Here is a 10,515-nt window from a genome sequence, read left to right as displayed (position 1 = left end):
GGGGGCTGTTTCCGGCTCAGTGTCCCCTGGTAACAAGCAGGCCGTGACTGCTGGCCCGGGGCTGCCGAGTGGGCGCACCCGCAGTGCCCTGTAAGTGCCCGTGCCCATGCTCACCCGAGTCTCAGGGCAACTGCTGGCTCCCAGCCTGTGCGGAACTGGACGTGAGCCTGTGAGGGCATTAATGTCTGTAAGCAGTACATGCATACCTGACTTGGGCACCTTTTAGTATTTTGAGTCTATAGTTAGATAACTGGGATAGCGGAAGGCCACTCATGGGGGCGGGAGGAAAATAACGTTCTGGAGCCTCAGAGGAACTCGAAGGACAATTAAAAATGACCCCCTTTTCCTGGAGCAATTGCTGGAACAGTCTCGGGAGGAGCCACCAGGACTGCTCCGGCCTTCTGGGTGCCTGTGGGAAGAGCAGCCTTCCGAGGGAGGAGGGGGCTCTGCCACGAAGTGCCCCCAAGGGGCCAAGGTTCCAGGCCGGCCGTAAGCACCCAAGCCTCATCCCGCCTGCAGAGGTTATTTTCTTTTTGTTCTCCTTTGTTCCGTTTTCATTTGCTGTAGGTACTTGTGCTCTGGAAAGAGGCAGAGAGGGAAAGCGAAGTCACCCCCCTCCCCACAGCCTTGCTGCAGTTCCTTTTGTGTTCTTCTTGGGATTTGGGGCAAGCCACCAGGTCCGCCACTCAAACTGCAGTCAACCATATGGGATCCAGCTGCTTTAACCTTCACGCCACCTACAGCCTGCAAATGCTTCTCTTTTATTTATTTATTTATTTATTTATTTATTTTAAGAGAATTTTTTGCTTATAGGACATGTACACTAGTTAGAGAGACAGAAAGCAGGAAATCACCCCCAGGGGGATTAGCCACTCCACAATCCCTCCTCATTCTCTTCTTGGGATTCGGGGCACGCACACAAGCCTGGTGTGAGTTTTAAAGCACTGAGTCCGGGATTCAAACTGTGGTCGACTACATGGGAGTCCAATGACATAACCATTACACCATCTGGTGGTCCCAAACACCTTTCTTCTACGGGGAGTTACAAGGGAAGACACATGTCGCCTTGCCATGTATCTGAGCCGAGGGAGCTCAGGTTCCTTCCTCCTGAGGGACATGAGCATCCCCTGTGGTGGCCATTGCTGATGGCGAGCTCTGGACGCGTTTGTGTGTCCGTCGGTCTCAATCTCGCCTGCCTTCTGAAAGATGCTTGGACAGGGTGGAGAATGCTGGGCATCTTTGTTCCCCGAGGACCCGCCACGTTGGCTTCTGCTCGCGCTGCTGTGCCAGCTGCTGCCCCAGCCTCTCTTCGTCAGTGGCTCGCAGCAGTTCTGTGTGACGTGCTCGGATTCAGAGCACCAGCGTTTTCTGCCTCCCACCTTGGGGGTTCTCGTTCTCTCACGGCTCACTGACGTTCTGGGTTAGGACTTTCCCAGTCCTTTTTATTATTTGTTTCATTTTCATCTTTTTATTTTTTTCCTTTAATTTTTATTTATTTATTTTTAAGAGATTTTTTCTATAAGGTGAGTGCTTGCCAGAGAGACAGAAAGCAATATATCACCCCCGGGGAGGATGGACACGCCACAATCTCTTCTTCATTCTCCTCTCAGGATCTTGGGCACGCATGCGCATGCACCCGGCATGATTTTAAGCTGCCAGGTCCAGGACTTGAACTACAGTCGACTACATGGGAGTCCAGTGATGTAACCATTAATGCCATCTGCTGGTTCCAACCATTAGTGATTTTCAAGTTGTGCAGTTATTTGCACAAACAAATAAGGGTTCCTTTTTCACGAAGGTTGTTGGGGCCAAAGTGGTGACCAATGCCCGCAGTCCTGGGGCTCGCTGCTATGGGTTTGTCACCATGTCCACGTCCGATGAGGCCACCAAGTGTATCAGCCATCTCCACAGGACTGAGCTGCACGGGAGGATGATCTCGGTAGAGAAGGTAAGACTTTCTTTCTCGTGTGTTGAGACCCCCACATGTGATGTGAGATAGCCTGGTCTCCGAATCATTTCTGTCCTTTTCATATTTTAGGCCAAAAATGAACCTGCCGGGAAAAAGCTGTCTGACAGAAAGGAGTGTGAAGTGAAGAAGGAAAAAGTGTCTGGTGCCGACAGACATCACTCTGTGGAGATCAAAGTTGAGAAGTAAAGTGATGTCGAAAGACCTTTCTCTCGGGGTCCCTGGGGTGAGGGCAGGTGGCAGGCAGGGTGGCCCTCCTGCGGGCAACATCGGCCTCCTTCACACGCATGCCACACCAGCTTTGTGTTTGCACCCTAACTGACGTTTTCTGTCCCGCTGCCAGCTCCGCTCGTCTGTTCACTCAGTTTTCCATACCTGCAAGGGGGTATGGCCGTACCACTGTCCCTTCTGCTCTGGGGTCTGGGCACACGTGCAGCTGTGCCCAGAGTATGTCTCCGTCCACTGGGTTCAGGGCTTGAGCCATGCAACCAGCCAGGTTTGGTCCAGCCACCTTAACCGCTGAGCACTGGTGGCCCTGGCATTGCGTTTTTTGGAAGGGGAAATGAATTTGATTGTTAACCAAACCCATGTGCTCTGTTTTTGTTTTTGTTTTTTTTAAGAGTGATTTTCGATATAGGGTACGTGCATTTGCTCGAGAGCCAGAGAGGGACAGAAAGCAAGAAATCACCCCTAAGGAGGATGGCCATGCTGCAGTCCCTTCTTCTCCATTTTCCTCTTGGTGTTTTTGGCACACACACATGTGCTCGGCATGAGTTCCAAGCCTCCAGGTCCAGGACTTGGACCCTGGTTGCCATGGGGGGTCCTGAGCAGTGTAACCATTGCGCCATTCACTGGTCTCCATGTGCTTAATTCTCATACACGCCATTTGTTGCTTATATTTAAATTTTTTTCTCAAAATGAATATTGTTTCTAAGATGACAGCTCCATGCTACAGAAGTTTAAGAGGGAGAAGTAGTGAGGTGAGGCCCTGGGAGAGGTTTCTGTGACTGGAGCTCTGCCCAGGGCTGCTGGAGAGAGGCCGGGAAGTGCCCGGTGGGGGCCCCTCCAGGCCTCGTGTTGGCCTGGACTTGAGCTCCGGGAAGTGCCTGGTGAGGACCCTGCGGGCCTCGTGTTGGCCTGGACTTGAGGTCTGGGTCTGGGCAGAGAGGCCGGGAAGTGCCTGGTGGGCCCCTGCGGGCCTCCTGTGTTGGCCTGGCCTCCAGCACCGGGTGGGTGCAGTTTAGTTGCCAGAGACACAGTTGAGGAACGTGGGGAGCAGTCTGAATGGCTGAGATGATTTACTGACCTCACTGCTGTGAGTAAAACTGCTTTCGGGGCCAGCAGGTGGCATGGTAATTACGGGGATGGACTCCCCCATGGCCTTCCATGGTTTGAGTCCTGGACCTGGCGGCTTAAAAATCACACTGGACTCATGTATGTGGATAGTGCATGGCCATCCCCCTTGGGAGGGGTTCTCTCTCTCTCTCTCTCTCTCTCACTCTCTCTCGCTCTCTTTCTCTCTCTCGCTCTCGCTCTTTGTCTTTCCGGTGTGCACATAGACCCTATGACAAAAACCTTAAAGAAGCAAACCCCCCAAAAAAAGCCTGCTTTCGGTAGAAATGGGACTCAGGTTCCATACCTGTAGGCCTCTAGTATGTCATTTTAGCTCCCAGAACCGTGCAGGAATGACCAGTCACTGCTGTCCAAGGGGCAGACGGCCAGCTACTCTGCGGTGGGGACTGGGCGTCCTCGGACTCCACTTCTGCCCTCCGCAGTGCTGTGTTTATTTGGAAAAGTGTTTTGCTCTATGGCCTTAATGACTGCGCCACGCACAAGTGAAACAGATTTCCATTTCAGAGTTGTGTGTGTGTGCCGGCTGCACGTGGGGATTCCGCGGGGTCCTGTGTTTCCCTTCTCTGACCTCAGCCTCCCGGGTAGTTGGGACCACACACACCTGGCTTTCGAGGGTGGGCCCCAGAATGGGACCTCGGCCTTCCACGTGGCCTCAGCCTGTAGAGCGGCAGCGTCCAGCCTACGCAGCTGCAGCTGGGCCTGAGGTTAACGTGTGCAGACGTCACGGGGTGCTCCTCGTGCATACTCACACCTGACCGACATCGCAGTGCATCTCCCACTGGGGACCGACATCGCCCAGCCTCCAGCCTTGTCACACGTACTTGCAGGCTTAGCACATAACTGCAGTGGGAGCTGCAGCTGAAGAGGAGTGTCGTCGTCCCCATAGTTTGCAAGTCATTTTCCCACCAGCTGTCATCAGAGTGCCTCGTTTGGTGTGGACACCATGAGTGTGTGCAAGGGACGCTCAGCCTGAGCTGTTTCTGTGGCAGACTCAGGACTCACGTTTGATAACCGTGTTTTTCATAGAACTGTCATTAAGAAGGAGGAGAAGACCGAGAGAAAGGAGGAGAAAAAACCCGAAGACATTAAAAAAGAAGAGAAAGACCAAGATGAGCTGAAACCGGGACCTGCAGATCGGTCTAGAGTCACCAAATCAGGTGACTATTTTTTTAGAGGTTTTCGCTGTAGGGCACCGTGTGCTCTTCAGGGAGACAGAGAGAGACAGAGTGAGAAATCACCCCCCGGGGGGGATGGCCACGCCGCAATCCCTTCTCCTCTCGGGATCTTGGGCACGCACGCACACATGCCCAAGTTTTAAGCCAGTGGGTCCGGGGCTCAAACCGCAGTTCACTACGTGGGAGTCCAGCACATAACCATTATGTCATCTGGTGGTCCCAGAGTCTTTTATTTTTACTTTAAGAATTATTTGATTTAACTTCACTTATTTATTTCGATTTGACCGGAGAGGGACAGAGTGAGAGAGAAAGAGAAAGCAAGCCGCCGGGTCCAGGACTCGAGCTGTGGTGAGCCATGTGGCAGTCCATTGCCTCCAACCACCCGGCCACCTGCCAGCCCACCCCCTCCCCGAGTCTTTTGTTTTTAAACCTGTTATTTATCTATTTCGTCCATGAGAGAGAGAGAGTGGGAGAGAGACAGGCGCCCTCAGCAGGGTCCTCGCACCGTGATCCTCCCATCCCGGGCTGCCAGGTCCCAGCACGCTCGAGCACTGCCAGGAGGCTGGCCCAGGGACGCGGCCAGCCCTGTTTCCTGTCTTACCCTGGGCTTGACATAGGGAGATGCTGGAGCAGTGGCTCCACCCAAGGCGGCTGGGTCCCACGTGGCCGCCTGTGCAGTTCAAGCCCAGGCCCAGAGGCTTGAAGAACACTCTGGGTGTGTGTGTGCACGCCCCACGTCCTGAGGGGAGGGTGAGAGGCAGTTGTGCTATCCCCTGGCCTCCCCAGTTGCAGTCCTGAGTGAGGAGTGAAGCTGAGCCTGAGCTGTTTCTGCAGACTCAGAGCCTGTGTTCGCCTTCTCATTCCCTCTCTGACTAGGGCACGTGTCCTTTGGCAAATAAAAAAATGTAGGGGACCAGCAGGTGGCCGGCGGGGAAGGCACTAGACAGTCCCACGTGGCCAACCACGGTTTGAGTCCAGACCTGGTGGCTTGCCTTCTCACTACTTTCTCTCTCTCTCTTTCTCTGTGTCTCACTCTGGTCAAATTAAAATAAAATGAATGAATGAATGAAATGAAATAATTCTTTAAAAAAAGAAAAGAAAAGAAAAGAAATGTAGAGTGAACTAAAACCGCAGGACGTCCGTGTCCGCTGATGTGGCTGTATTCAGAAAATACTGTCGCCATTTCGTGGCTGTCAGGGTACTTCGGCCAGAGCAGCCCCTGCCCTGAAGCCCCGAGGCGGGCTGGGGAGGACGGAGACAGCCTGGCCACCTGGAGCGCTGACACTGGGTGCGGCGCAGTATAGGTTGGTGCTTAAGTGCTCGGGTAGTTTTCTGCAGTCTCATGAGAAACAGGTTTTACATGTGCATCAGTTGTTGTAAATCTCCCCAAAGAAGTCACAATCCTGGTGCTTCCAGCCTTGCCGTCATGTCATCAGGAATGAGTTAGTTCAGAAGCTTTTATTGCTGTAGACAAATGAGGGGGAGCCCCCATCTGCCGAGGCGCTCTCTTGGAGATGGCAACGCTGACCCGCAGCCCAGGGGCCTGCATCTGCCAAGCCTGGGCGAGCAGGGGGCTGTACATTGACCCTCCTGGAGCTCCTGGGACTGCAGGCGGGTGCGTCTGTGTGCATGTTGTAACATATACTTGGACCCCAGTATAGGCTGTGGTGGGCCACGGTCAGACACTACCCTGCAGCTGTGCCATGAACCTTTAGGGCACACCGGCTACTCGGTCCCCAGGGTTGCCATCCTGGTCTTCCGAGAAGGGGGAGCAGAGGCTCCAAGGTCTGCCGCTGGGCACTTGGCCTCAGCCTTGAGCACCCATGGCACACCCGGGTGCTCTTGGCCCAGGAAGTGGGGCCGGCAGCAGGTTTTCACAGACTGCTCTGTTTTTTCCTGAAGGAAGCAGAGGAATGGAGCGGACAGTCGTGATGGACAAGTCGAAAGGAGAGCCTGTCATTAGCGTGAAAACCACCAGCAGATCCAAAGAGAGAGTAAGTGTGTCCCCTGCCGTCGCAGTCCTAGCTGCTTTGGAATTGGGCTTGTTCTCCTTTGTCCCCACCCTCAGCCATCCTGCCAGAGTCCCCGTGCCGGGACCGTAGCACCGGCTCTGAAGTCCTCAGGAGGCGTGTTGCTACTGCTGAGGTCATACGTGCAGACACCGAGGGCTGAAACCTCCTTCCAAATGACTCTTGGCCTCGTCTGTGTCCCTTAGCGTGAACCCCTTGCTGGTCCACGGGCCTTGTCAGGGTGCACCAGCCCTCCCTCCTGCTGGCCAGTCGGGTCACCACTCACTCCCTTGGTCAGCTTTCTAGCCATCTGCCGAGGCCGCCAGGACCAGAGCCCAGCCCCAGCTGAGCCTGTCACGTTAGCAGATAGTGGGGGCCGCGTTTCTTCCCTCGTACACGCAGCTGGGCCGGACGTGGCTTCTCGTTTCGCTTTTCCACTCTAGAGAGCAGACAGACGGCCTCAGCCGCAGGTTCTTGCTAAAACGTTGAGGGGCTGACGAGTAGCCTGGTGGTTAAGGCACTGGGCTCCCACATGGCCGACGAAGTTCAGGTTTCGGACCTGGGGCCTGCTCTCTCACTTTGCATCTCTCTATCCCTCTCTGGTCAAAGTAAAATAAATCAAATAAATAAATTTTAAAATTCTTTAAAACAAAAATAATTAACGAGGAAAGCAGTGCTCCTGTGATAAATACAAAGTTAACAGTGTTCCTTCAAGAACACTTTCGTTAAGAATTTATTTTAAAGTGAACATTTGGGGCTGGCCTTATGGTTAAGGGATGCAGATCCCACGTGGCCAGGGTGTGTGCATGCGTACCCCAAGTCCTGGCAGGCAGTGTGACCGCTTTTCATTGAGGGGTGTCTCTCCCTTTCCTTCTGTCACTTCTCTGGCAGACACACCCTCCCTCAAGCGGTAAGCACAAAATCAGTGGCTCCTGTAAAGCGGCAGTTCTTGGTACCGGGTTACGTACAGACTCCATGAAAATCATGACATACAGAAATCTAGAGAAACGTAATGTCCACAATCTCATCACTCAGATAACTCTAGAGTTTAAAGAAAAGAAAGGGGGAAAAAAAAAACAGAATAATGCATACATGATCAGAACATTCAAACGAGGGGACTTGGAAAGGTTGATGGGGGACCAGCAGTTGGCATAAGGGCTGTCGCTGGACTCCCACGTAGTCGACCACAGTCGGAGTCTCGGACCCAGCGGCTTAAACTCATGCCAGGCGTGTGCGTGTGTGCCCAAGATCCCAAGAGGAAAATGGAGGGGAAGGGGTTGAGGTGTGACCATCCCTCGGGGTGATTTCTCGCTACCTGTCTCTCTGTCTGGCAAGCGCAAGCACCCTATTACAAAAAACCTTCCCCCCCCAAAAAAAAAAAAAAAATTGATGGGAAATGAAATTAAGATGCAGGTTTATTCTTGGTATGAGAACTTTAAAGGGCCGACGAGTGGTGTGATTGAGGCACTGCACTCCCACATGACCAACTGCAGTTCGAGTCCTGACGTGGCTGACCTGGACCTGGTGGCTTACTTTCTCACTTTCCTGCTCTCTCGCTCGCGCTCTGTCCCTCTCTGGTCAAATTTAAAAATAAATAAAGTTAAATAATTCTTTTAAAAAATTGTTTTTTAAATTCTTGAACAATTTTTCTTTCTTTTCTTTTTTGCCATTGAGTATGTACTAGCCAGAGAGAGGAGAGGGGAAAGCGATAAATCATGCCCTGAAGGGGGTGGCCATGCCTCAGTCCCTTCCCCTCCGTTCCCCTCTTGGGCATATGTGCCTGGCGTGTTTGTCAAGCCATCGAGTCCAGGACTCAAACCTCGAAGCCAGCCATGTGGGATCCAGTACTTTAACCACCATACCCTTTTCTTATTTTCATTGCCAAAAGATGCATGCACTTGCCAGAGAGAGGAGGAGGAGGGGGAGAGCTCCACTCCCAGTGCCCTCCTCCGTTCCTCCATCCTGTCAGGATTTGGGGCACGTGTGCACGTGTGCCCAGCATGTGTGTTCAAGCCAGCAGGGCGAGTCTCGATCTAGAGGCCCACGAGTGTGTTGGAGACCCGTAGAATGGGGAGACCAGCCTCGGTGTCCACGCGGGCTCCTCAGGCTTCCTCTTGTAGGTCCTCACACATCCATACCGTGGGACCCCAGCCAGAGGGGCTGGCCGAGAAGTGCCGGTGTGCACCCAGCCTCTGTCCTGTGCCTGGAAGGTCTCTGCCTACCGGGCCGCCGCGCTCTCCTTCCCTATTGAACTTTGTTACCGTGGAATGCTCGGCGTGCTCTTCAGAAAGGCTGTGGAGGGGGCCCCGGGGAGGTGCAGGCCACGCTGGGGCTTAGCCACGCCGGGGTCTGTGGCCCTCGCCGTGGGGCCGCCCTGCACACACAGCTGTGCGTCTTAGTCCACAGTCATGCTGCCAGACGGAGACCTCTGAGACCGAGCGGTTTGTAAACCTTTGGCTCATGATTCTGGCAGCCATGAAGGGCACGGGCCTGGGGCTAGCGTCAGCATGCAGAGGTGGGAAGGGAGTGGCCTTGGGGCAGCTGACGCGTGGCAGCCCCTTCCGAGAGCACCTGCCCCTCTGCGAGATGGCGCTGTCATGTTATTTCAGTCTGTTCGCGAGGGCGGTGCTTTCCAGACCCCACCCAGCAGCGGAGCCCGCCTGGAGCACTCGCCGGTCGCGGGGAGCGGCCTGTGCCTCTGCCCCTTCCCCATCCTCCCTTCTGACTGGGAGGATGATACCTGGTCCTGACCTTTGCCGTCTCCCGGATCGCGCTCTCTTTCCACCCTCATTTCCTCCGTGAGCGAGTTAGTGAGCTTAGGCGCTTGGTACACCAGCACCTCCCGAGAAGCGGAGGCTGCGGGCCAGCCCGGGTTCTCCGTGTTCCGCAAACGCTTCCTGGGTCCAGTCCGGTGAGGTCTTGGAGACGCTCGGCCAGGGGAGGCAGCGGTAAGGGTTTCGGGCCCTTTCCCACCAACCCATCACGGAAGCTGGCCGTTGGCGGTGTGCGTGCCTGTCGGCGCTGTCTCACACTGGAGCAGCCAGGCAGCCGGTCAGACTGACAGACCGCGTGGCCGTGTGGACGTGCTCGGCCCAGAGAAGCCTGGATGGCTAGTCCAGCAGGCCGTAGCTCCACCGTGTGGGAATTGCAGGGGCTTTTCCAAGGTTTCAATCAGCCTGTTCTCTTTTACCGCCCAAATGTTTGAAGGCAAGACTCCGGGCAAAGCGCGGGTGTGGACCTGGATCTAGCTGGCCTGCGCGCAGGGCTCAGGTTTGGGACCACAGCCTCCCGTGCAGCCAGCGCTGTGGCACGCTCACTGTGTGCCCCCGCCGTCTTCCTGGTGTTGACAGATGAATTCTGGGGAGCAGAGCACCAAGAGTCAGGACCGGGCGTCGCAGAGCAGAGAGAAGAGGGACATCTTGTCGTTCGATAAGATCAAAGAACAGAGGGAGCGGGAGCGCCAGAGGCAGCGGGAGCGAGAGATCCGGGAAACGGAGAGGCGGCGGTGAGTGGCCGCGCCTGCGGGCTTGGCGCAGCGTCCTCGGGGGGCCGTCCCCTCCCGGATGCCCGCCTGTGGGTGGTTGTCGCTGCCGGGAGGCCCAGAGACCACAGGTTCTGCCCAGCCTCGGGTCCCCACGCCTTCCCAGGCTACATTCAGAGTCTCACTGTCATTTTATTTTTTTCTTAGGATTGTTTTATTTAACCGTAATTTTTTATCATTTTTTTAATTTAACTTTATTCATCTATGTTGATTTGACCAGAGAGAGGGTCAAAGTAGAGAGAGGGTGAGGGAAAGTGAGAAAGCAATCTGCTAGGTCCACCCTTAACCACCACACCACCTGCCGACCCTACATTTATGTATGTATGTATTTTAACTGGACCATAAAAGGGTAGAGCGTGCAGGAGACAAGACAGTGAGGGAAAACGAGAAAGCATGTCACCAGGTCTAAGACTCGAACCGCACTCTGTCATGTGGGAGTGCCCTTCACCACCACGCCACCTGCCAGCCCTT

At 54.4% G+C, this 10,515-nt stretch overlaps 1 protein-coding gene across 1 annotated transcript in view; it reads left to right on the top strand.

The window, feature by feature from the left end:
- SAFB2 (scaffold attachment factor B2) overlaps positions 1-10,515 on the top strand; it is a gene marked incomplete in the record, with an annotated part of 42,487 nt that overhangs the window by 16,051 nt on the left and 15,921 nt on the right. Inside the window, 5 exon segments of the mRNA XM_027773531.1 lie at positions 1,799-1,948; positions 2,039-2,151; positions 4,346-4,476; positions 6,397-6,488; positions 9,854-10,008. Coding sequence (XP_027629332.1) covers positions 1,799-1,948; positions 2,039-2,151; positions 4,346-4,476; positions 6,397-6,488; positions 9,854-10,008 — 641 coding nt within the window.

The sequence above is a fragment of the Tupaia chinensis genome, unplaced genomic scaffold (genome assembly GCF_000334495.1).
Source record: "Tupaia chinensis unplaced genomic scaffold, TupChi_1.0 Scaffold000356_2, whole genome shotgun sequence".
Taxonomy (NCBI): domain Eukaryota; kingdom Metazoa; phylum Chordata; class Mammalia; order Scandentia; family Tupaiidae; genus Tupaia; species Tupaia belangeri.
This window is presented reverse-complemented; position numbering and strand designations above follow the sequence as displayed.